Genomic DNA, 23775 nt, shown 5'->3' with positions numbered 1-23775 from the left:
ACTAGTACTAAAAGCTTACGTGCTGCATATATGGTACCGGGGACTACCGTCTGCTGGGCCTGCTGCGCCGGCTACACTGTGAGTGGAGCAACACTTCTTACACTAATTTTCTATGTACTCGATGCACCCACCCGCTTTTTAATACCCGCTCCACTTGAGTGAGGGATGTTGAGGCATCACACATGATGTCTTAAAGGGGTATTTAACCTGGTGTGTGAGTATCGTGGAAATAGATTAGGTTTACTAACAATATCAGTGGCGTAACTAGGGGGGGGGGGGAGGCAATGTGTCCCTAAGCAGGTGCCACCCTTAGCTTTCAGCATCGATTCTGCGCCCCTCCAAGTGATGAAAGCCAAAATTTTCGCGCGCTTCGCACGTATTTCAGCACAAAATCAATTGAAGGAACAGTTTAAGACCGATATTAAACTTCTAGAAACCACTGAGTGGTAGGCCTTATTTGTCCAAAATTTCGCCGCGCGCTCCGCACGCGATTGTTGCAAGAGTTGGGGGGATTATGTATTAGCCCTGGCACGGCTGTTTGATGTATATAGAATTGGCTTCATTATTAACTAAATGCAAACTATAGATGGCGCTATTTACCCTAAATCATATTTCTTTATTTGCAAGGGTTAGGTGATTAATACCGTCATTAAACCAGCTGGAATAGGTGAAACAAGCAACAAGGAAATTTTATAAACATATTAATCAAACAATAAAAGGAATTATTTGTATTAAAAGCTTGAAAGGGTAATTTCCAGTAACTAAATAGCGCCACCAATTTTGGCATTAATACATACATTTTATATCCGAAAAATCTATAAAACATACTATAAAAGTGAATAATTTTGTTAAAGAGGGGAAATTAAAGTTGAGAACGAATCAAAAGCATCCGTATACATAAGCACGATATCACTTTTAGCTGTTTAAGCCTAAAATTTGGTTATACATGATGTTTTGTTTGAAAAACTAATAAATGATCCCATCAAACAACCGTGCTGGGGCCACAACCCCTAACTACGCCACTGCCCGCGTCTAAGATATTGGGGGGGGGGGGGGGAGGGGCGCCAATTGTGTTTGCCCCGGGCACTACCAACCCTAGCCTAGTTTAATACACCACTGAACAATATTTAACAAGTAGGCCTATCATCTGAGTCCGGCATGTCAGATATCATTGTTAATACTGATTTAGACTGCCTTTATTATATAGGGGCCAAGGGCTAGGCCTATTAAAAGTATTATCATCATGTAGGCTAGAGGACCATTTTTTAGTTTATTAAGTGTCACAAACCACTCATCGAAGTAACCTGTGCTATCCTATCATTTAGAAACTTCCAGTCCTGCTGAGCCTCGAATCCACGAGTGAAAAGGCGAGCGTTATGGTGCAATGGTCCGGGACCCATCCATTGGAAAGAGTTAGGACCGCCTATTAAGAAACACCAGGACCAACCGCTGCCACCATTTCTGTCACAACCTGTTCATTAAAGTATCGTGCGCTATCTTCTAGTGACTTCCGGTCCTGGCCTCGAACCCACTAGCTCCTACTCCTTGTGGTGAAAAGGCGAGAGTGCTAGTGCATAGACCGACCAAAAGAGGACTTCCCCGCCTGGTCTATGACACTAACTAACCTCGGTTACAATAAATAGCGCCAGTGCCTAATTGGCTACAGGCGCTGGAAAACTTAATCCGGGAACTAACGGAACTTAATGCTGAAGACAGAGGTGTGTTGGGGGTGTGCACGTGTGGTGGGTATGTGATCAACTTTCATTTCGACCATGCCAAATAGGCCCCTTTGGTTAATGACTAACCTGTGTAGGATCTTAACTTCAGTAACCCTTAAGACTCTAGGATTTTCAAGTTCACCCAATCCTTGGACCCAGTCATCACAATAAGAACAAAACTTGAACGACGGGAACGGCTAGTCCCCCCTGCAAATTGGTGTCAGAGGAGGGATTCTTGTATATAGTGGAGGAGAGTGAGAGTGAGTGGCAGGTCATCAGTAGAATGAAGGGGTTGAAGACGCTCAGGTAATAAGATCACAGTATTTGGAAGGTACCACGTGTAAAGCAGGATGGCTGTGAGTCTGATCTTGCATTATAGAGATATAGTTTCGAATGGGGTCTCCCCGTCAGTCAGAAACACCGTCAGTCCGAACCACCGTTGGTCCGAATTTTTAGAGTTAGGCTTTAATAGGGTAAGGGTTAAGTTTAGGGTTAGGGTTAGGGTTTGGTTAAGGTTAGCGTTAGGTAGGCTTAAAATTCGGACTAGCGGTGGTTCTGACTGACGGGGTTTCGGACTGACGAGGTGTACGTACCCTTTCGAATGACCTTTAAGAAGGTACAGAAGGGAGGACGTTGGTATAACAAGAGAAGCGATAAAAGAGCGGGCGAACTTAGAGTGCCCAGCTGTGACAGTACAGGTATGTATTTTGCCTCTGTCATTTGAAGAACCACTGCATGATCTAGGGCTTTCTAGTGCTAGGCATTGAGCAGATTTAGCAAAATGTACGCGATATGGAAAGGGAGGAAGAAATGAACATTGAAGTTATTGCAGAGCTTAATATAAGGAGGTAGACCTACCGTATGTGATAAGTTGGAAGCATACGGTGATCTTGTGAAGGAATGAAATTGCTGATGAGGGATATGTAATAAAAAGGAACTGATCTGTTCAGGCGCGGATTCAGGGGGGGCCCGGCGGGCCTGGCCCCCTCCTCCCAAAAAAAAAAGAGGAAAGGAGAGAAGAGAAGAGAAAGAGGAGAAAAGGAGAAAAAAATAAGAAAAAAGGGAGAAAAGGAGAAGGGAAAAGGTTAAATTGCACGTATAGTAGGCCCATGCCTAAATCGCAGTCGGGTCAGTCTATAGGCCTATAGGTATGTGATTATTTTGCTTGAAGGCGGGTCCTCTGCCTAAAAGCATGTGAAAATTACGGCAGCCCACCGATATGTAGGGCCCGTCACATTTTGTCACCAAAGTCAGTAGGCCTATTAAGACGGACTCCGAGCCGACTTCAATTTTACAAAATTTTCTCACTTATGAGGGGGAACATCCCCTCAGACACCCCCTGCGTGCGCAACTTTATTGGTACATAATTATATAGCAATAATTCACACAATAAAAGTCAAAACTTGTCCACAAATGGCTTCAATTGGGCTGTTTTTCTCAAATTTTGGGCTAAAATTTTACACAATAATAGTGACAAAATGGTCCACCAAATGGCTTCAAATGGGTCTACATTTTCCAAAAGTTTCTAACTTCTGAGGGGGGGGCACATCCCCCTCTGACACCCCCCTGCGTCGCGCAAGCGCTCTGGCATGCCCGCTTCGCAGTCATTAGTTACATTTTTTTTCCAAAATTGGGCCCCCCCCCCTCTGACTGCTCTGGATCCGCCACTGGATCTGTTTATATATCAAAAGTCTCATGGAAATGTGATGAAGAGTGCTGGTATGGCCGGTTTAACAGATGTGGGAACATTAAAGACGGGATTAAAAAGAATGTGGAGTGGAAGAAATGTGTGTAATACAAAAGACTGTTGATGATGTTGACAGTGACGTTAATTGATACCACAAATGCTACTCCATTAGCGGAATGGATGTCTGTGGATACAAGTTCAATAATGCATCAGAAGCTACGCTATAGAAGACAATAATATATGGCAGCCTGGCAGGGTTTGTAGAAAGATGGGCTACCTGGAAGATGTTGAAAGTTATTAGAGAGGGAGATGCAGGAGAATAAGGTTTACGTACTTGGGCATGGTGCCCACTAAGGAAAATGACCATCCATTTTCCAAACAGGGAAAACTTGGGGAATTTGAGAAAAACAGCCCAGCAGGGAAAACTCAGGGAATTTGAGTGGCACAAAGGGCAACTTATTTTGTTATTTTGAAATACACGTGTATTGCATACAACGTTTGACTCCAAAATACAACCAAATATAGACTGAGTTGATATATTTATGAACTTTTGGAAAGAATTCTCCCTTAATTCTCCCCTTTCTAGGTGTTTTGTTAGATTAGTCCAAACCTTGATTCAATCAAAGTGTAAATAGGCCTATTTTCAGGGAATATTTCTCATGGAATTTTGGAAATTTTGTCAGGGAAACCCAGGGAATTTTGTTTTTATAGAACGCTGGGAATCTTGCTTCGGGACGTTTAATGGGACCAATTTACGGCAGAGCTCAGATCCGGATCCAGGAACCATATTTAATGGAGAGGGTAAACAATTTTATACGAATATGATATAAGAGGATTAAGATCATCCATGGGATCGGAGCGTGTGAGCAGCACCATTTTCAAAATAGAAAATAGTGAAATCACCGTATCAAAATAATAGGAATGAGAAGTGTGGGATAACCGGAGTCGAGGAACGCCGAGTAAAGTGTAAGAGTGAATAATTGGAGGAGACGGAGAAATGTAATACGGACGTGCATCGGTAGGCAGGAGTCGTAAATGTTATTGTGAAGTAGCCCATTATCTACCTATACCTACCTACCAATCAGCATCGTGCATGCATTTCTGCACCTGCTGCCTGACGTAGGAAAAAACTTTCATATGGCCCGGTCCTTGGTAGCAAATTCAGCTTCTTCCACAGACCACCTGGTGCCAAGTCTATCAAAGTCCCTTTGAATAACGCTCTTCCAAGTTGTCCTAGGGTGGGATTCCAGTAGTAGTAGTAGTATAGTAGTAGTAGTAGTAGTAGTAGTAGTAGTAGTAGTAGTAGTAGTAGTAGTAGTAGTAGTAGTAGTAGTAGTAGTAGTAGTAGTAGTAGTAGTAGTAGTAGTAGTAGTAGTAGTAGTAGTGGTGGTAATGGTAGTGGTGGTGGTGGTGGTGGTGGTGGTGGTGGTAGTGGTAGTGGTAGTAGTAGTGGTAGTGGTAGTGGTAGTGGTAGTGAGTGGAAGAAAGCGAAGGACGAAGACGTACATGGCCTAGTCAAAAGACGAGACAAATAGAGTAGATGACATATTAAGCTAAACTGTCACATATGCGTGCTAAGTTTGAGGTTGAGTGTTAAGTGCTGTATATACTTTGTGAGAACACTTTGTCAAAGAGAGACATGTTAAGTTGAACAAAGAAGAACCTGGAGCTGCAAACAAGATGATCATAGTGATACGTAGTTGGAGAGAAGGCAGAGAGTTAAGGAATAAGAAAGATCATAGAGGTCTAAGACAAGGGTATCGCGCGAGTCGAAGCTTTGGCGGCGCGGCTTAAGGTGTTCATGAAGTTGAGCCGGCCGGGGAAATAGCTGTATGATTTGATGAATCGAAGATTTGGACCAAACGAGTGTTTCAGAAGCTGGTATCCTCGCAGTTTCCTGAGATAAGCATGATAGCTAGACAGGATCAAGATGATGTTGCAAGCGGACATTTTCCTAAGAGCAGCTGGGACATTCATAAATCTTGGGAAAGAGCTTTTAGGATGAATCCAAAGATCTTGAAGGAGGCAGTTGACAGGGATGAGGCGTTGAGGTAATTTCATTATGCTGATGCGTAGGTACTACTAAGCGGTTTCTACAGCTAGTGAGCATGATGAGGAAGTTATGGTAAAACGGATTTGTTTAGTTCAGAGTTCACCATGTTCACCGAGTTAGAAGAGAGGCAAAATATGGCAAGTGCACACAGGGAAGAAAGACCGGGGAGCCTTCTATCAACCAGCAAAAGGGCACGCCTAAGCGATTTGAGTGTAGTTGGAAGAACATACAAAAAGGAGTTGAAAGTGGACGAAGACGGCTCCAATCCCATACGTGATGTGGTAAAGAAGACCGCTTTACTTGTTGTAGGTGGCGTTGGAGAAGAGGTTTTAAAAGAACCGGAAGAGGGTGTAAGTTGGTGCCGAATGTGCTGACGAAGTTGGTAAGGGAGTGTCGCAAATTGGATATGAAGAAGAAGATGCATGTAATATACGGGTGGATCAAAAGCATGAGGAAAGGAGGCAGAAAAGAGAGAAACTCAGAAAAGAAAGAAAGCACAGGGTAGGAAAGAATAGGGCGGACAAAACACAACGTTGTTGAGGTCATTTAATTACCCACTCTGAGGCAACGAGACTGACGTATACGGAGATTAACCTAAAAAGGCTTTTTATCTTTTGGAACCTCAATCGGTTGTACGAAGATCCGAAACTGGTTCTGGAAAGGCTAGACTATACCTACGAGCCATTTAGACCTGAAAAGGTTTTTGGCCACAAAGAACGTTTGTTCTTCATGTGTTCTTTAGAACCATTGTTTCTAAAAGTGTGCGTTTTGTCCATCCCTTAATTGACAGTGACGTTGTTGAGTCATTGGATAGTTGTCAAGGGGTGATGTGGTAGTGGGGGAGGTTCTAGCAGACCTGTTCAAAATGACTTTTACACTATTTTAGCCCCAAATAAGGTTGATCCCGGGGATTAATCTTGCTGTGCAGTAGGCCAAAAAGAAGATGGACATCGCAGACTATCATGAATATCTGGAGATGGTTTGCTCGGCAGTAAGAGCCGCATGGCTGGCGAGAGCACTCTCTGCATCCCTCCTCCCCCCGCTTAACATGCTTAATGCACCGCTTGTTACCAGTGACTACCGCTATAATTTAGTACATGTATATAACTTCAGCATTTCAGTTATCTACCAAATTCGTTTTCCGGGATTGGTTTACATACTAATATTTTCACCGGGCCGGGTTACATAATGTAATGTAATTATTTATCTCTTATCATTTACTGCATGCCCGTCGCTCTAGATATTGTTAATTATCACATTAAGGATTCAATGGGAATATGCATTGACCTATAAAGCAATTATACGCTTTTTTGGAGCCAAGCTTTGTAGTTGCTGCTGGTTGCAATTAATGCTTTTGCCATATACCGTATACATCGGAGTTTTCACATTTATATATAGAGAGAGATTTTAGTTCGTGTAGTACACTATTCATAGCACTACATGTATAGCAATAAAGAGGATGTTATAATGCATATTGAACGGGGTATTGAATAGCACAAACAATGGTAATGATGGTAATACGTACGTGTAAAATAGCGTTTAAAAAAACAGACGGTACTTTTTCAGCATTGGATATTTGTATTATGTGCTAATACATGGTGGGTAAGTTGGTTTCGTTTTACTATACGCCGTGCCTTTCAGCTATAACAGGCCTTTTATGCCTTACACATATTGTGAAACACAATACTGTTTGTCAATATAATATATCTTTGGTACATTATTTCTATTATAAAGCTAGTATAATTATATCAAATTTGTGCTATTGCAGCAGGATATGATATTTTGACATGGTCTGAATTTAAATATTCAGGCTTCATTTATATTTAGCCTATAGCTATAGATGAACTTTTAGATAGGCCTATGATTTCGAAATAATTCTGCTTTTCGGGGTATTTCATAGATATGCCTATAATGGTTTCTCGCTGGCGGGTTCTTCAGGATTCGTTTAGGGTCGAGTTATTTGTACTGATGAACAGCTATTTTTAAATTTAAAAAAATTGATTTTATGATCAACAGATGGATGATAGCTCGAACACACTTGACATAGTATGAGGTCTATAGCCTGCATGCAGTGTCAGTCTAGGCCAGTGGTGGCGCCAGGATTTTATCGGGTGGGCGATGGGGTGGGGAAAAGCGGGTAAAGTGAAATTTTGCGAAAAATTGCCGCAAAGTCTAATGCCTGTACATCCAGGCATTGCATACCTAAATTATATAAGGCATCATGAACAGTATTAATATTATTATAATGTAGAAAAGATCAGTGACCTTGGCCTTGGCATTTCCAAAGGACGGTTAATTTTATTTTCAAGTTCATATCGACCCACCAGCAAAATAGCTAAATGGACAACGTGATTTACGTTTGAATGTTAAATATTAAAATTTGTTTTTTATTTAATTATTTATTTATTTATTTATTTATTTATTTATTTATTTATTTATTTATTTATTTATTTATTTGTTTTTTTATTTAATTATTTATTTATTTATTTATTTATTTATTTATTTATTTATTTATTTATTTATTTATTTATTTATTTATATATTTATTTATTTATTTATTTTTATTTATTTATTATTTTGTTTGTTCTTTTTATATTTATTTAAATATATTTAGTTGGTTGTTGTTTTCGTTGATGTACTTAAATTAATTAATTTCGTTACATCTTAAAATGAACGGTAATGAATAAATAATGAGCAGCTGCGCGTGAAGTACATTTAAATGATTATTATTAATATCTATTTGGTCAATATTTCAAAAGTATTCAATAAAAAAAAACCGCGCAACAAGTCTGTGATTGATCACATCATGACACTATCCAGGTGCTACCTAAATTTAACATCGAAGGGTAATCAATTTATTATAATAGAAAAATGCTATGAAATTGATTGAGAGAGAGAGCAGCCATAAAACAAATATCACATGCTTACTGTACTTCACTATACTCAAATAATATACATATTGAATACAGCATAAAAGTAAACATATTATTTAATTTAAAGGCTTCAATGAACCAAGGATATTCTCTGTGTTGCCTATATATTTACAGGTGTATTTGATAGTGTGGCATATCGTTATAGCCTATGTTCATATGCATGTAAAGTGTTGTGGCATCGAATATGTCTTCTGAGGAGGAGGAATATGATGTATTCGCTATCAGTAGAGCTGCTGGGGATAGTAGACCAAAAAGAACATCCCAAACGTCGCAGTTTGGAGCCGTGGATGAAAATGTGAACGTGCAATTTATTGGTGATGATGATGATGAAGTGACAGAGAGAAGTGAAAGCTCTCAAGGAGCTGGAGGTGGTTATCATGCAGGGGCGGCTCCTTATGTGGAGGAGGAGGGGAATGAGAGAAGAGCGGCGGAGTTTGAGGAGGGGGACATTGATGAATCGTCGGCTTCACAATTGGCTGAAGTAGCGGATCGTTTAATAACTGGTAAGTCAGTGTGATTATATCACTTTTTAATTATTTTTCATTAATAGTGGAGGCTTCATGCATGATTTATATGGTGGTTCAGTAACATTTAAATATCTGACTCATCTCATAGCTTTTCATGTAATCATGTTCATGATGTTGATAATTTATAGTCACTATGAATAACCATGACCATCATATCAATTTAATTTTTATAGTATACACGCAAGCATCATTGGGTCAATAACTAAACATTTTTAATGTCACGGTGATTTCACGATTGATTAAGATACGGATTTTTGTTGTTGTCAATATGTAGATTTAACTACACTGTAAAAACAGTGTTTAGCGATTAAACACTTTTCTAAACACAATTTTGCCACCACTTTGTAAACATGTTTAAAAGCTAAACATCATGTGTCAAATTTCTCAACATTGGTCAGTGATGGTGTTTAATTTCTAAACATCTGACATCCATATTCTAAACATAACGTTTCTAAACACATTCTTGCCACCACTTTCTAAACACTGTTTTTACAGTGTATTGAATCACGATAATGTATACATGCGCAGGATGAGCCTGGGATTGTAAATTCAAAACATGGATGATAGTCCGTATCGATATTTATCCACTGAATTGATATCTAGGCATATTGAAGATCAGGCGATGAAAAAAAACTCTGTTCTACCGTCTCGACCGACCCAGAATTTTGTGTTTTGGAGCGTTTTTTAATGTTGGTAAAATCAGCCGTTTGGGGGCCAAAATTGATTAAATTTGGCTGAACATTTGTAGAAAATATGTTTGCAAAAATTTGTTGATATTTTCGGATAAATTTATCCTTTAAATGAATATTGAAAAGCAAACGGCAGATTCAGTAATCTAATCCGCTATTGGAAATGGTGCAGTTGGAGGCGGAGGCTCTAGTCCGTCCTGGAAATCTTAGGTGCGCTGGTTCGATCCCCACTCAGTTCTGTTTTTCGTTGTTTTCTCTATCAGTTCGTCTATGTTCCCCTTTTCTGTTCAATTGCCTACACAATTTTCTGCTTGTATGATTTCAAAATCCTTGAGTTTTGTGAAATTTAACTGAAAATAGTTACCACTTGTCAATCGAAATTAGCGGTGAATACCATCTCTCATGCAAACCAAGCTATACACTATGGACCACAATAGCCTCATCCCAATGGCATATTCTAATAATCTCAATTACATAATCATAGTGCAAAATTTGACCTCAAGTTGCAGAGTATGAGTTTTGTACTCAAATTTTCAAAGGTCATTCAATGAATGTGCAAATGTATTGGGGTTTAAGAACTTTGTCCTGATAGATGAGCATGTTGTGGATCTTAGTGATAGTATGCCCTACATTAGTTGAGACTGGATTAAGAATTTCCTTCCTGTCTTGACCGGGATTTTGACCAAAGGCTAACAGCAAAATTGCTCACATTTAACTTGTTGGGAGTGGCCTAATCTCCTTGTTCTCAGTCTTCAATTCTGTTTCTTTTCTTTCTAGGCCTGTAATACTAGTAGCCAGCATGCTTATTGTCATTTTTATCATTTTGTTTTGCTTGATCATTTTGCTTTCCATTGGTGGTGATGTTGCTTTATATATCGCATATAATTATAATAGCTTTATTATGGTGTGTGTTTTTCATCTTTTATCTTTTCTTTCATGTTCATGGCTGTCATTCTATAAAACAGTAGATCTTCATACAATGGTATAGTTTGTCTCATATCCACTCTATAAACAAAGACCATCTCAATAAATTTACTATTTAACCACATGAGAACCACCTGCCGATTGGCCAAAAAGAAGTTTTCATTATCAATTGGCCCTATCAGCAACATTGTTAGAATAATTTCACCACACAAAAAAATGGGGTGAATTATTTGTAAAGCTCCATTCTGATTAGTCATTAAAATGAAGATATCATGTAATTGACCAATCAGAGGCAATGTTAAATCGGCAGGTATGCTCGCAAGATACTAACAACCATGATATTTTACTTATGAAACAAACGTTATAAATTTAGTATCAAAATTATAGAATAATGATCATAATGAATTTTGGAGCGTTCCCTTTATAACATGTCAATTTGTTTTCTGATGGTGAATTTGAGATAGGCTATAGCCTACACATTGTATATCAAGAATAAGGGAGTGCCTATCGCCTCTATGTACAGGAAAGGTAAGGGACACAACAAATTCTTCCATTATGCATGGATCATGAAATGGCAACCTTGTCAGGTTGGGAATGAATCGGGCAATTTGAGTTTGAGTAAAGATATATATCGGTACCCGCCCGCTGTGTCCATGCAAGATTATGTCGAAGGTTCAATATATGTCGAAGGTTCGATATATGTCGAAGGTTAGATATATGTCGAAGGTTCGATGTGTCGAACGTTCGCCATACTATCGAACCGATATTTTCCTATTACCAAAGGGCTCGTTAAGTCGAATATGAAATAAGGATTAGGGTTAGAACCGCAATTTAAAAATGTTGTTAACATGTCATTATCAAATATTTGTGGGCAAACATTTTTGCAAAATATTTTTTCAATACTTAAAAAACAAGAATACTTGCAATAAGTTTTGTATACCCGCATGTATCCTGAAACATTCTGTCAAATGTTTTGTTTGTTTGCAGGGAATACCGATGAGGCGTTCTTTACAAGGGGGCTATCATGTAAAAAAATCTAGGGAGTCATGAAGCTTCATGACCTCAGATAGTGTGTTTATTTTATTAAAAAAGACTGATTTCAATACAATTTTATAGTCTGTTTAGGAAGTAAGGTATATCAGAGGTGTGTGTGTGGGGGGGGGTGTCATAAAACCCATATTTTAAGCTGTTTTAGATAATACAATAATGCCTGGATAAAGGAGGAGGTTTTTTTATTTTGTTGTTCTGAGAGGTAGGCCCCTCTAATAATCTCCTTTCAAAAGTGTTTCTTGTATATCAGCTAAGCTATAGAAAACATAATCAACTTCGTAGACATATTTTTTGAAAAGTTGTAACTAAATTTCAAAAAATAAAATATAAGAAACCTCAAAAAAGGAAGCGGGAGGGGACGTGAAACATGGTTATTTTTTTTTATTTTGCCTAATGTATCCCAGATCAAAATCTGAACTGTAGGCCATATTATAGGCCTACACGTGGTAAACATCACAAAATTGTTGACAGGTTTGAGGGAAATATTATATTAATTTGAACTTTGAAGGAAGGAAAATGTTGTTAAATTTGGCTCTACATATAACAGGTAAAAGGATATGCTGGATATGCACGTTGAAGGCACATCTATACACTCTCAAAAATCAGGTTAAAAATTTGTTGGTTAAACTAGTTCACCCAATTTGGTAAAATGTTAACCAACGTTGGATGGATTTAGGCCTACTCTGCTTAGCTAAAATTTAACCAACAGTGGGTGAAATTATTTTAACCAATCACTGCACTGTTTTGCTCAACTGGTAACCAACAATTTGCTAGAAAAGCATATTTTAACAGAATTGATTGAAATTTGCACATAAACTTAAACCCAATTTTTATTTACCAGGTGAACAATACAATGATTGGTTAAAATAATTTCACACAACTGTTGGTTAACTTTTAACCAACTAAAGTAAATTTAACCAACATATTGGTTTAAATTTTACCAATATTGGGTAAAATGTTGGGTTTTTACGGACAAATTCTTCAACCAAAGTTTTGAGTGTGTAGCGGGGCTTGAAATAGTGAAATTCCCATTCTCGTACATGGAAGATTACGCCTATGGTATAAATATATATCACTTTCAGATCCGGAAAGTGAATCGAAAGATCTCCTGTTTGATAATTTCCTGGATGCTATACAAATTTATATAGGCCTATTGTGATTCGATGTCGAATAACTCTCGGGGTCAACAATTAAGGCCTATATTAACATTTTGTTTAGTTGTTTGTTTTCACATTCCTCGAGTAATAATTATTGGAAATGTTTATAAAAGGCCCATTCCTTGAGTAATATTGGAAAGGTTTTAAACTTAAAGGCATATAGATGTGCTAACATAGTGCTAGTGGTTTTAAAAGCCGAAAGCTATGTATTAGAGACAAAATAACTTGACATTTTACTAAATCTGTAATTTCTCTACTTTATACGTAGACCTAGAGACATTAGCTTAATGTATGAATGGGCTACAACTTTGTCAATAATGCTGCTTTCCTCGTTTTTTTGCCAAATTTTTCATTTCAAAAATACCTTGATGACAATTTTAATTAAAGACCGTCCTTCACTTTCAGGAATTTAATAATAGGCCTATACACAATTGTAATATTTTTACACTTGGCTGGGATCACTGAGCCTTTAACAAAGATGCACGAGTCTTTATCATTCTCATCATACGCTCAAACCAACAGTTCTTATACTTATTATTTTGATACCTTTTCCTATTTCTTTTTCAGATGCTGGGTACCGATTATGTGTGTATGGAATTAAGAATGTCAAGTTTGTTCTAACAGTTGGATTAGGTTTGTTTTACGCTGGAATCCAAGCTGTCATTACATCGCTTCTTGTACCCGATATTGCCAGAGATTTGTGTTTGCGGGACGCTGAGACGGGATGGATCCGTAAGTCTATCTTAAGAGGGTCATTCAAAAAGTTCTGTCTCATCCCATGTCATGTGTGGAAATGGTATTAGCTTCTTGATGCAGAACTTTTTGAGCGACCCTCACATATGATTATCATGAGCTTCAAAATACTTCAAATTGAGGAGTGTTTACCATTTAGGCTAAATCCTGATAAATGTTATCATAAAATCATTATACATTATAGGCCTAATGCATAATTGTTATTTTAGTCAGCTCATGAAACGGACAATTTCTAAAACAAAAAGTTGTCATTCCATTGCCTTCGTTATAGTTATATCACTGTTATAATTCTTTTAAACTTTTTAGGCATCATCGTGCTGATCGGGATAGCTTTTGGTGCTTTTATCCAAGGTTGTATCTCCGATCTGACAGCTCGTCGTCCTTGCCTCATTGCATCCCTCATGACGGCAGGTATATTTGGAGCTATTGCAGGAGTTCTCCCACAAAGTCATGCTAGTTTGTTATTTTGCTTGGCTCTTAATGGATTCGGGTAAGTTAGGCTTGTAATCATTTCTAGACTATAGCCTATAACTTTCAGTTCCACTAAACTTCTATACTTTTATTCACACTGTCATGAGAGACTGTCGTTTAAAATAGGAAATTCAAACACTGCGGTAAGCGCACAACGCCATACGGCTTTTTGAAGTATGGCGGGCACAAAAGGAGAGGGCGTCCTTAGATTTGAATAATATTTTGTATGCTTTCTCAGCTGACAAATGATTACCAATATCAAAGTACGTCCTCTCATTTTGTGCCCGCCGTACTTCAGAAAGGCTTATGGATACAAATGAAAACTCCATCGAGTAATTCGAGTTCCTTACCAGATTATACCGCTTTCGCCCTATTAATACTCTGAGCTGTCCAATCTGATGGCTCACGCTGGGCTTGTGCAATGAGGGTTCTTTTACGATCGTCCCCTTTTACGACCCCGTTTCCGCCGTGTCTATTCCAGACATTCTTACCCTTTGCGATCCATTATCATTGCCCGTTTCTTGGAATATATCGAATAATTTACTATGTTTCTTACTTTAAGTAGGCCTACCCTTCTCGTCTGAAATCCACCTAAGCCAATCTATTCTCTCCATTTCATTTTCACAGCATTGGTGGTATTTTGGCGATAGCAGTGCCGTATTACACCGAGCTTCTACCAAGTCAAGGCTGTGGGAGACAGATCACTTCATTTCTTGTGTTCATCATCACAGGGGTTGCCTTCATTTCATTAGTTGTATCAGAGTTTAGCACTGCAATACCGAGTAAGCTAGCTTCATTAGAACATAAGGGGCCGAGTGTCCATTTATATCATAGCTACAATGACTTTTGCATAGAGACGAATCGCAATTTTGAGCAAATTGAGTTAATACGTGTTTCTGATTATATTTCCTGAGTTTTCTGTCTCGGGAAATTTTAATTTGCACCACACCTATGCGGCATATGATACAAAAACATGATTCCTTGACGAATCTAATTATAAAGTTTGTCCGATTTTTGGTATGCTTGAATGAACTTTTTTTCTTAACTTGAAGAAAGGCGTGCCATATTTGTCAGGAATCATGAATAACAATAACCCTATTGTTGATATTTTGTATTTTTTACAGCATTATGTTCTGGTTATTGTTTTTCCAACTGGCGTATAACCTGTCTGTCGTTATCTGTATTACCATGTCTATCGGCCCTTATGATATATTTGGCACACATTCCTGAGAGTCCACGGTTACTGATGGAGGTAAGCTTACTTATGGTGGTATATGTATGTGTGTTGTAAATCTTGGTCATGCTCCGCTACAGCCTCGATAGGCCTACAGCCTCGCTCCACCCTAACTTAAAGGTCACGATCCCGGCAGAGCAGAGGCCGGTGACTTTGTAATAAAGACTACCGACTTATAGAGTTCCGATATAGAAGAGCCCCGCAGGGCTGGGAAGCAAGGATAAATATAACAATTGTGACACTACAAACTATATAAATAAGTAAATTGTTAAGTTAAAGCAACGGTGTAGCGGAGGGAGAGGCTGAAAAATGAATTTAGATGGGGTGCTTTTGTTTCGATTATGGTATGTCTTTTCATTATATTTATGTGTTATCATTTCAGCACAGAGAATGGACCAAAGCAATCGAAATTTTGACTCATATTTATACTGAAAGTCACAACGGTGACGACGGGGAGACGTTTAAATATAAGGTAAGTTATATAGGGCCTATACCTGTGAGTTATATCCACGTGTCCGTGTAATCGTCTAGCCTGGAACACTACGCATGTCAGCATTTCAAGTGCTCAATTGTACAGCATCATACCGTAAAAACTCGATAGTTAGCATATGTGCTTACTATCGAGCGCTTTTGAAAACATGAAATTGTACCAAAGTCCGACGCTTTACCAACTGAGCTAATGGGGTTGAGACACACATTTGCATGTTTACTTGTTCGTATATAACTATGAGTATCGCTGATTTGCACAAAACCCTTTACACTTGTGTGGATGGGGCTCTTCATGTTTGCCTGTTTAAGCGCTGGATAGTAAGCGCATCTGCTAACTATCGAGTTTTTACGGTATAATGTGATTTTTTAAATTTTATTTCAGAGATATGTTGAGAACATGCATTACAATGTGAAAACTTTTTTCCTGCCATCATCATTCTAAGATTTTTCACAAGATATGTGTACAAATCAAAAAACAGTAACGAACATTTGTCATGGAAATGTATAATTTTTTCAGGTAAACATCTAGGCCTATTCAAATTGTATACGTCAAAATATTTTTTTTCTTGCTGCTTACAGGCGAATGAGTTATACCGAATAGGTCGCCAGACAAGAAGATCGAAGCCACCACCAGCACCTAGCACACTCCTACAACGAATTGGAAAGAAAATTTCTTCAGTAAGTTGGTTTCATTGTGTATATAATCGGGAATATAAAGATGAATGACAATGGTGTGGATTGAACAAAAAAGTCACTGATGAATTATCATTAAAATTGATCTCTTTTATAAATCTCAAACAAAAAGTGGTGTTAAACAAACGGACAACAGTACTGCTGTTGAAACTAGGACTGTTGTCGAGTAGAATTTACATTGTCAACAAGCGTCAAATCTCAAGATCCGATGTCGACAAGTTGTCGACAAAGCAATACATCACTAAAGTCAAAATATTAAGTTCAAAGACCACGTTATGCGCCGTTTTTATGCATCAACATATTACCATATTCCCGATACACGCAATTATTCATCATCAGAATATTAGAATTTATAATGGAAAGATAATCTACACCACTTACGAATGGCAAATAATGGCGATGTTATCATGTTAAGCATATCTTAAGCTTTTCTCTATTTTTGGCTTTGTCGACAACATTGTCGACAACAGCCTTGTCACCAGCCCTTGTTGAAACGTACTTGTATGCACGCACATTACTTACAAATAATGTGCAATTCTGACATTGCAAATTAAAGTCTTGGATCAAAATTGATCAAACCGACACACTTGCGTACCTAATTAAGTACATACTTGGAAACTTTCTTTCTATTTATTTTGTCTAATTTACAGTTCTTCAAAAACATAGCAGATGTTTTACGTAAGCCTATAGGACAATACACAGATCGCCTGATTATATGTGGATGTGCATTTGCTTTCGGGTTAGTAGAATTTATATTTTATGTACAAATGAATTGTATACTTTGGGTAGACTATTTCTCAAACTCGTCATCAATGGTGAACCTAGAACTTGTAAGACGACCCTACTCACTAGAAGCCAAATATCGTTAATACTGAGACGAATTATATATTTTGTCTGAGATATTAGTAGTACTTCTTCATATTCCTGTAATTCTTCTTCTTCATCTTCTTCTATATTAACCGTTTCTCAAACTATAGTCATCAATGGTGAACCAGGAATCGGTAAGACGACTCTAATTCATCAGATCATTACTATAGCATGTATAGGCCAAATATCTAACTACTGCATGTTGTCATTACATGATATACTTCAAAAATCATGATCATATGTAACCGTCCACCACAAACCAGCCGTAAAGTCGGCAAATTGTATTCTGCGTTACAATGTAAAATGTGCATGAAGGTCGTATAATAGGTACCTCTAAGTTGGTGCTACATGTATCTCATTTTGCTAGTGCCAGTCAAACACCTTTTAAACCAATTAATAATCCCATTGTTGAAAAGAATAATAAGCGTGTACCTATGTCTATAGAATTCTTAAATAGCTCTAGTCTTTGTTTGCTTTGCCTAAATCCTGTTCAAGTGGTGGGTTACAAAGCGTTGTATTTTGTCTAGGTATGTACAACCAACAATTAACAATTAGAGGACATTCCTGAACCTCGTTGACTTGGGGATGATTTGAAATGACCGCCAATTATGACTGTGTTTGATATTAATTACTAGCAATGTGGAAAAAGAGACACATGTAGAATCGAAATAAGGTTCCATTTTGTTGAAGGGGCAACGTTCAACAAACCACAACCCCACTTCTGGATATTGTTTGAAGTCAAATGATATACCATTTTAAAGCTTATGATATATATTTTCTAAACACGAAATAAAACAAAATTGGCCGGGGCCGACTTGTACAAAAGTGAAAAGTAGTAAACTACCGTGAAATATATACTTGGACGGTCACATAATGCTCATATCAAATGTGCACCTCATCCCCTCATAATTATTGGTTCCTCTTCACAGATATGGTGGATGGGCATTATGGCTTCCAGACTATATTAAAGCTGCCGATATCATTTCCCATCGATCCCATGATTCCAACATCACACGCACAACCATCAGCAACACCAATTACACAGATTCGCTGGAAAGCACACAATTCCATAATGTCACCATGCGTAATGTGCAATTCTACGATGTCTTTCTCAGCGATGTCCATTTCATCAATTCAATCATTCAAAATTGCAACTTCGACAATGTTGTGTCAGAAGGCGTTAGTTTTTCAAACTGTAAAATAATATCGAGCACATTTGGAGATACCGATTTTAGTGCAAGATTATTTTATGATTCCAAATGGGTTAACTCTAGTTTCGAGAAGAAAACCAGTGCGTGTTCATCTGATGAACCTTTTGCACCCACCATGGCTTATTATAAACTTTTCTTGTCACATATTGGTGGAATTGTTGGTGTCTTTGTGGCGTCCTTCGTAGTCAGCATCATAGGAAGTCGATTCATGTTTAGTAAGTATACTGTCATAATTATTTTAACCTATTTCCCAAAACAAACTTAAGATTTGCCTCAAATTTTCGGTCACAACTTTGACCTTTATCAGGAGACTGTCAACCCAGGCTAGGGATCAGTGATCTATTGGTCACATGGCCCAGAAAAGTTGATCGTATAAACGATAGGTGACTTGTATAGGCCCCTGTCGCGGCTGAGTGATGGTTGATTTGCTCTGATGTAATAGACTCCTTCACATCCTTTTCAAAGGTGTCTTGCACCCTTGGGTTTGACGTTGAGGTACGTCTTAGTTTTGTTTTAATATCATAGGTTAAAATGTTAATTATTAGGTCTATTAACACCAGATGAAATTTCAGTCTATTATTATAGTTACGGAGCAAGAAATATTTAAATTTGTTGGGTACTTTATAGTTGAAATGTGATTATTATTGCACCAATAATTAATGTTACAGGTCCCGGGAATGACCAGCGGTTAGGTAATTCGGGCCTACCCTTAATAAAGTTGATAAATTCCTGTAATAAATAAGCACACATATTGCTTGTAAATTATCTTCACCTAATCAAGTTACCATGGTTATTGGCAAAAACATGCTGCTTGCTACTGTGTCAACTTCAAGAAATTATATTTTCTATCCATTTATTTTGTAATAATAAAATGGTAACTTCTTTTTCAGTTGTACCAAATGTACTCTAAATATAATGTAACATTTCATTAAACATATTCCGGTTTTCAATAAGCATTTGATCAACTTTTCCGTATTTCCACTACGTTTTCTCTTTCAGTTGGTAGTTGTGTTGCCACTACAATCGTTGTATTCTGTATGCTCGCCCTATCCACATCCATATCAGCTACAGTTGTCTTCCTCTTCCTTCAGCTGACTGGAATGGTGACATGGAGCGCCCTCTGTGTTCATACAATGCTGTTATATCCTACTGGAAAAAGGTAAGCAAAAGTCCCAGCATCTTGCTAACTTATCAGAATGGCGAATATAGGCCTATATATATTTAAAAAAATAAGAAAGTTTATTAATAATTTGGAAATAAGTTCGACCTGCCTGTGATATTTCTCCATTTTTATTTTGCCAAGATCTTATGATTGTTTCCCTGCCATGCCACGTTTAAAAAACCCCTTCAAACAGACAATACAAATAAACATGATTAATGCAATGATATAAACGCTACATAGAATTTATTTATTAATGTAAACTGATGAAAACATATTAACATGTTGACTTTTGTTAGTGGTCGAAGTTTCAACCCATGAAAGGCATTTGATGAAATAAAAGTATTTGAAAAAATTCATCCTTTTATATTTTTCTTTTTTTTTTTTCTTTAGAATTTCATGTTTATGTGTAATGCCATTTGTCTTTTGTAATACTCCATGACTGTTATCTGCTCTATTTCAGAGGCACAGCTCTTGGTCTCTTTATTACCATGACAACCCTTTGTTGTCTCTTGGGACTGGGCGTGGTAGCCGAACTACCAATCAAAACATCAGAAGTAGCTCAAACTATTGTGACGTCATTAATCATACTTATTGGCGGTATTTTAATGTGGACAATGCCGTGTGTGAAGGATGAGCTCATCAGATGAGATAATGATTATTACATAATGCTGAGTGGCCTTTAGAGAGTGTCCAGGACGCGATTATTTTCCCCGTACATCATTTTTGTAACGCATGTGGTAAAAGCAGGTGATTTTTCAGATAATCTTCAATTTTTTCAGTGAGTTTTGCTTTTAATATTCCGTGTTTGATTATGAAAAACGGGGAAAAAAATCAAAATTTACAAATATGATGTACGAAAAAAATAATCGCGTCCAGGACGCGTGTTTATTTTATGCAACCATAATGGGCTAAACATAACGCTAACCCCAAATCCTATACCCTACTCCTATAAGTATTGCGGGCCATTATGGGTGCATAAAGAAATTAAGCGACCAGGACTCCTTATTTAGGCTTACACAGTTTTGCCTACCACTTGCCTGATAGTGGAGTGTGTATACCACCATTTGCCTTAGAGGAACAAGGAAGAGCACCGATTGAAGAGAAGGGCTAATTTTTTGCCGACCTCTCCCGACATGCCTCTCGTTTGGGTCTGAAGTTGAAGACCGTCTCCTACCCTATTCTACAAAAATAGTCTTACAAACAACATTACATTTTACGAAACATTCCAGTGTTGATTTACAGCAAATCCAAGTTGGCCAACATGATTTTAACCTAAAATCGTGTATATTAACTCAGGATATGAACGGATAAATAACATCCTAAGAACACCTTTCATACCTTTCTATCCAGTTGACACTACGGTTTCAAAAAACATGTATTTTATTAGTGGTTAGATGTTGACTGCATATATATTTATTTATTTTATGCTGTGCTAATATTGAATACTTTCATCTACATTGTATATGCTAGAATTTATTTAAAATATATTTATGGAGTTATCTTTTATGTTTTAAAAAAGGAAATAAAATGTCCCTTTGTAATTAAGAAATAAATGGGACGTTGATTGCTAACAGCAATGTGGATTGTCTGATTTTGTTTCGTTGTTTAAATTTTCGGCAGCGTTTTATTAGTAGTCGTTACCATGCATATTTACCAGAGCATGAGCTAAATAAGTTCTTACCGACTGGCTTATCTCCATTCATTTGCTGTAAACATGCATCCACCAAAAAGTAATTACCACCCTTTAGATAATGGCCGTTATTCCTAAACCGTTATTGTATGCCAAATTTGGAAACCGTTATTGTATGCCAAATTTGGAATGTGCAGTCGAAGCAGAATTTATTTTTGCTTATATAAACGCCCCATTTGTTCCAATGGTCCCAATATTGATGTCGCAGTGTACATTAGAAAGTAACCCAAGACTTGAAAGTTGCAGCAAAATCCTATATTTTGTATTCAGTATCCATTAAGAATCAGCTATCATTGGATTATCCTTTTTGTTTCATGCATTTGGAGGGGATCTAAACATGTCTGATGTGACAATAACAATTGTCATTATTCTAGTGAATTATTCACTTTATTTCAAATGGAAACATGAAGATTTCAATATTGTTTTCTGACTAATAAGGTCTACAATTGCAAGTTGTCCTTTCAGTGGTAAAGTTAAATTCACAATTTACTGATTGGAAAGTGTTCACAGCAGATGTAATGGTGCTTGGTCTTCCACTTCCTGCGATCTTGGTCACTGAAAACATTACACTTTTTTTAAAACAGTAAAATGTTTTAATATTGGATTAAGTAAACAATGACCACTGATGTGAATAATGACATTTTTTGTCGATTATTGCATGTGTTGACCTCTTCTAAATTCATGAAACAAGAAGATTAATCCAATGTGCGTAGAAAACATTTTCTTCCATGGACACTGAATACAAGACAATAGGGCAACTTTCAAATCTTGAGTTAATTCCATTTAAATGTACGCTGCGACATCAGTATTGGGACCATTGACAAATGGGGTGTCATAATGCGTAGTAATAAATTCTGCTTCGACTGCATACCAAATTTGGCATACGATCAACCTTATAAGAATAATGGCCATTATTTCAAGGGGGAATTACTAGAAACCCAGAAATTACCCAAATTAGACGAGAAAGGTTCAGGTAGGGCATGGAAAGTTCAGGTAGCCTATTAGTATTACCAAAGCCCATGGCATGTAGAAGTTCGTCATTTTTAAGAAACGGTGAACACTGATGGCGCTGTTTATCTTAAATCGTGTTTTCATCTTTACAAGGGGTAAACACTAGTATAATGGCATTAAAACATCAGAAAAATATTAACAAATAGCAAGGAAATTTTCCAAAAAAACCTTTATGATGAAATATATGGAATAACTTATATTTGAAAAAAAAAATCAATTAAAATATGTGACCGTACACCACGAATGAGCCGTAAATGTCCTCAATTGTATTCTGAGTTACAGTGTAAAATGGGCATGAAGGTCGTATTCATAGGTACCTCAATTTGGTGCTACGTGTACCTCATTTAATGAGATACACGGCGCACCAAATTGAAATACCTATGACTATGACCTTCATGCCCATTTTACACTGTAACTCAGAATACAATTGAGGACATTTACGGCTCATTCGTGGTGTACGGTCACATATATCATTACGTTACTCACCTCCTTTTCAACCAAATCGAAGGTAATAACACTTGTAGTGAGGGATCAACATTTAACCACAAATTGCCTCAGGCAAAACTCACTTCCTGTGAATCAAATACCACACAAGGTCATTTTTATGTAACTCATTGACCCATTTGTGTTATTTACTGCCTCTAGCTTTGTGATCTGGTCAACTCATTGACAGATACGAACCTCAGCAGGGAATTCAATTTTTGATCAATTCTCTCCAGGTAGTGAAACATAATGTGTAAATAGCGCCCTCAATTTTCACACAAGTTTAAAGAATAAAAAATTACCACAAACAAGCAAAAAAGACGAATAAAGTGAAAAAAATGAATATCTATGTTAAAAATGGCTAAAGATATATATGTATACATCACTGTGTGATGGTATTGTCCAGGTCTAGAATTGAACATTACAAAAAATGTTTTGTTAGAAAATTTAATAAATGATCGCATCAAACAACCACGCGAGTTGAATATTAATTAAATGAAGTCTTGCTCAAATCCTTGGCGATTGTATTTGTATCCAAGAGAGTCAAGAAAATGCGCAAAAAGTGCAGGTATATCGAATAAGATTTAGGTCACTCATTTTTTCTACAGACTCTGTACCTAAGTAACACCACTGTATCACCGAATATAGAATATATAAAATCTGTGACTATATAATCAGAGAGGCCAGAAAGCTTAGGCGACGAAAAAAAGAAACCCTGTTCTACGGGCGGACGGACCTTTCAAGTCGGGTCTGTCGGTCGGTCCCAAAAAGTCACCAAAATCTGTAAATAATTTGCAATTTGAGAAAATTGAAAAAAAATATGTTCCTGAAATTTGGGTCGGTATTCATTTGTACAGGAATTTTTTTCCCAATTTATTCAAAATCTGGGTCGGTCGGGCCTGTAGAACAGGGTTTTCTTTTTTCGTCGCCTTGTCACCAATTTAGTCAACAGTGGCGTTAAGGGATCTAAAAT

General features: G+C 37.4%; 1 protein-coding gene across 2 annotated transcripts; it reads left to right on the top strand.

Annotated features, from left to right (window-relative positions):
* On the top strand, window positions 1-21194 carry LOC140143042 (synaptic vesicle glycoprotein 2A-like). Of its 2 annotated transcripts, none has more exons than XM_072165086.1 (12): window positions 1-78; window positions 8506-8894; window positions 13306-13470; window positions 13798-13981; window positions 14590-14744; window positions 15087-15214; window positions 15579-15668; window positions 16265-16363; window positions 17029-17117; window positions 18175-18671; window positions 19456-19615; window positions 20079-21194. In XM_072165086.1, the coding sequence occupies exons 2-12, from the start codon at window positions 8576-8578 to the stop codon at window positions 20263-20265; spliced, it is 2073 nt and encodes a 690-aa protein (XP_072021187.1). In that variant the 5' UTR covers window positions 1-78; window positions 8506-8575; the 3' UTR covers window positions 20266-21194. The 2 variants fall into 2 exon arrangements, with proteins under 2 accessions (XP_072021187.1, XP_072021188.1); XM_072165087.1 differs by lacking the exon at window positions 1-78 and adding an exon at window positions 6935-7060.
* The last annotated feature ends 2581 nt before the right edge of the window (window positions 21195-23775 follow it).

This window comes from Amphiura filiformis, chromosome 20 (assembly GCF_039555335.1).
Source record: "Amphiura filiformis chromosome 20, Afil_fr2py, whole genome shotgun sequence".
NCBI classification, from domain to species: Eukaryota; Metazoa; Echinodermata; class Ophiuroidea; order Amphilepidida; family Amphiuridae; genus Amphiura; species Amphiura filiformis.
Note: the sequence above shows the minus strand (reverse complement) of the source record. Positions and strands in the feature narration are given on the sequence as shown.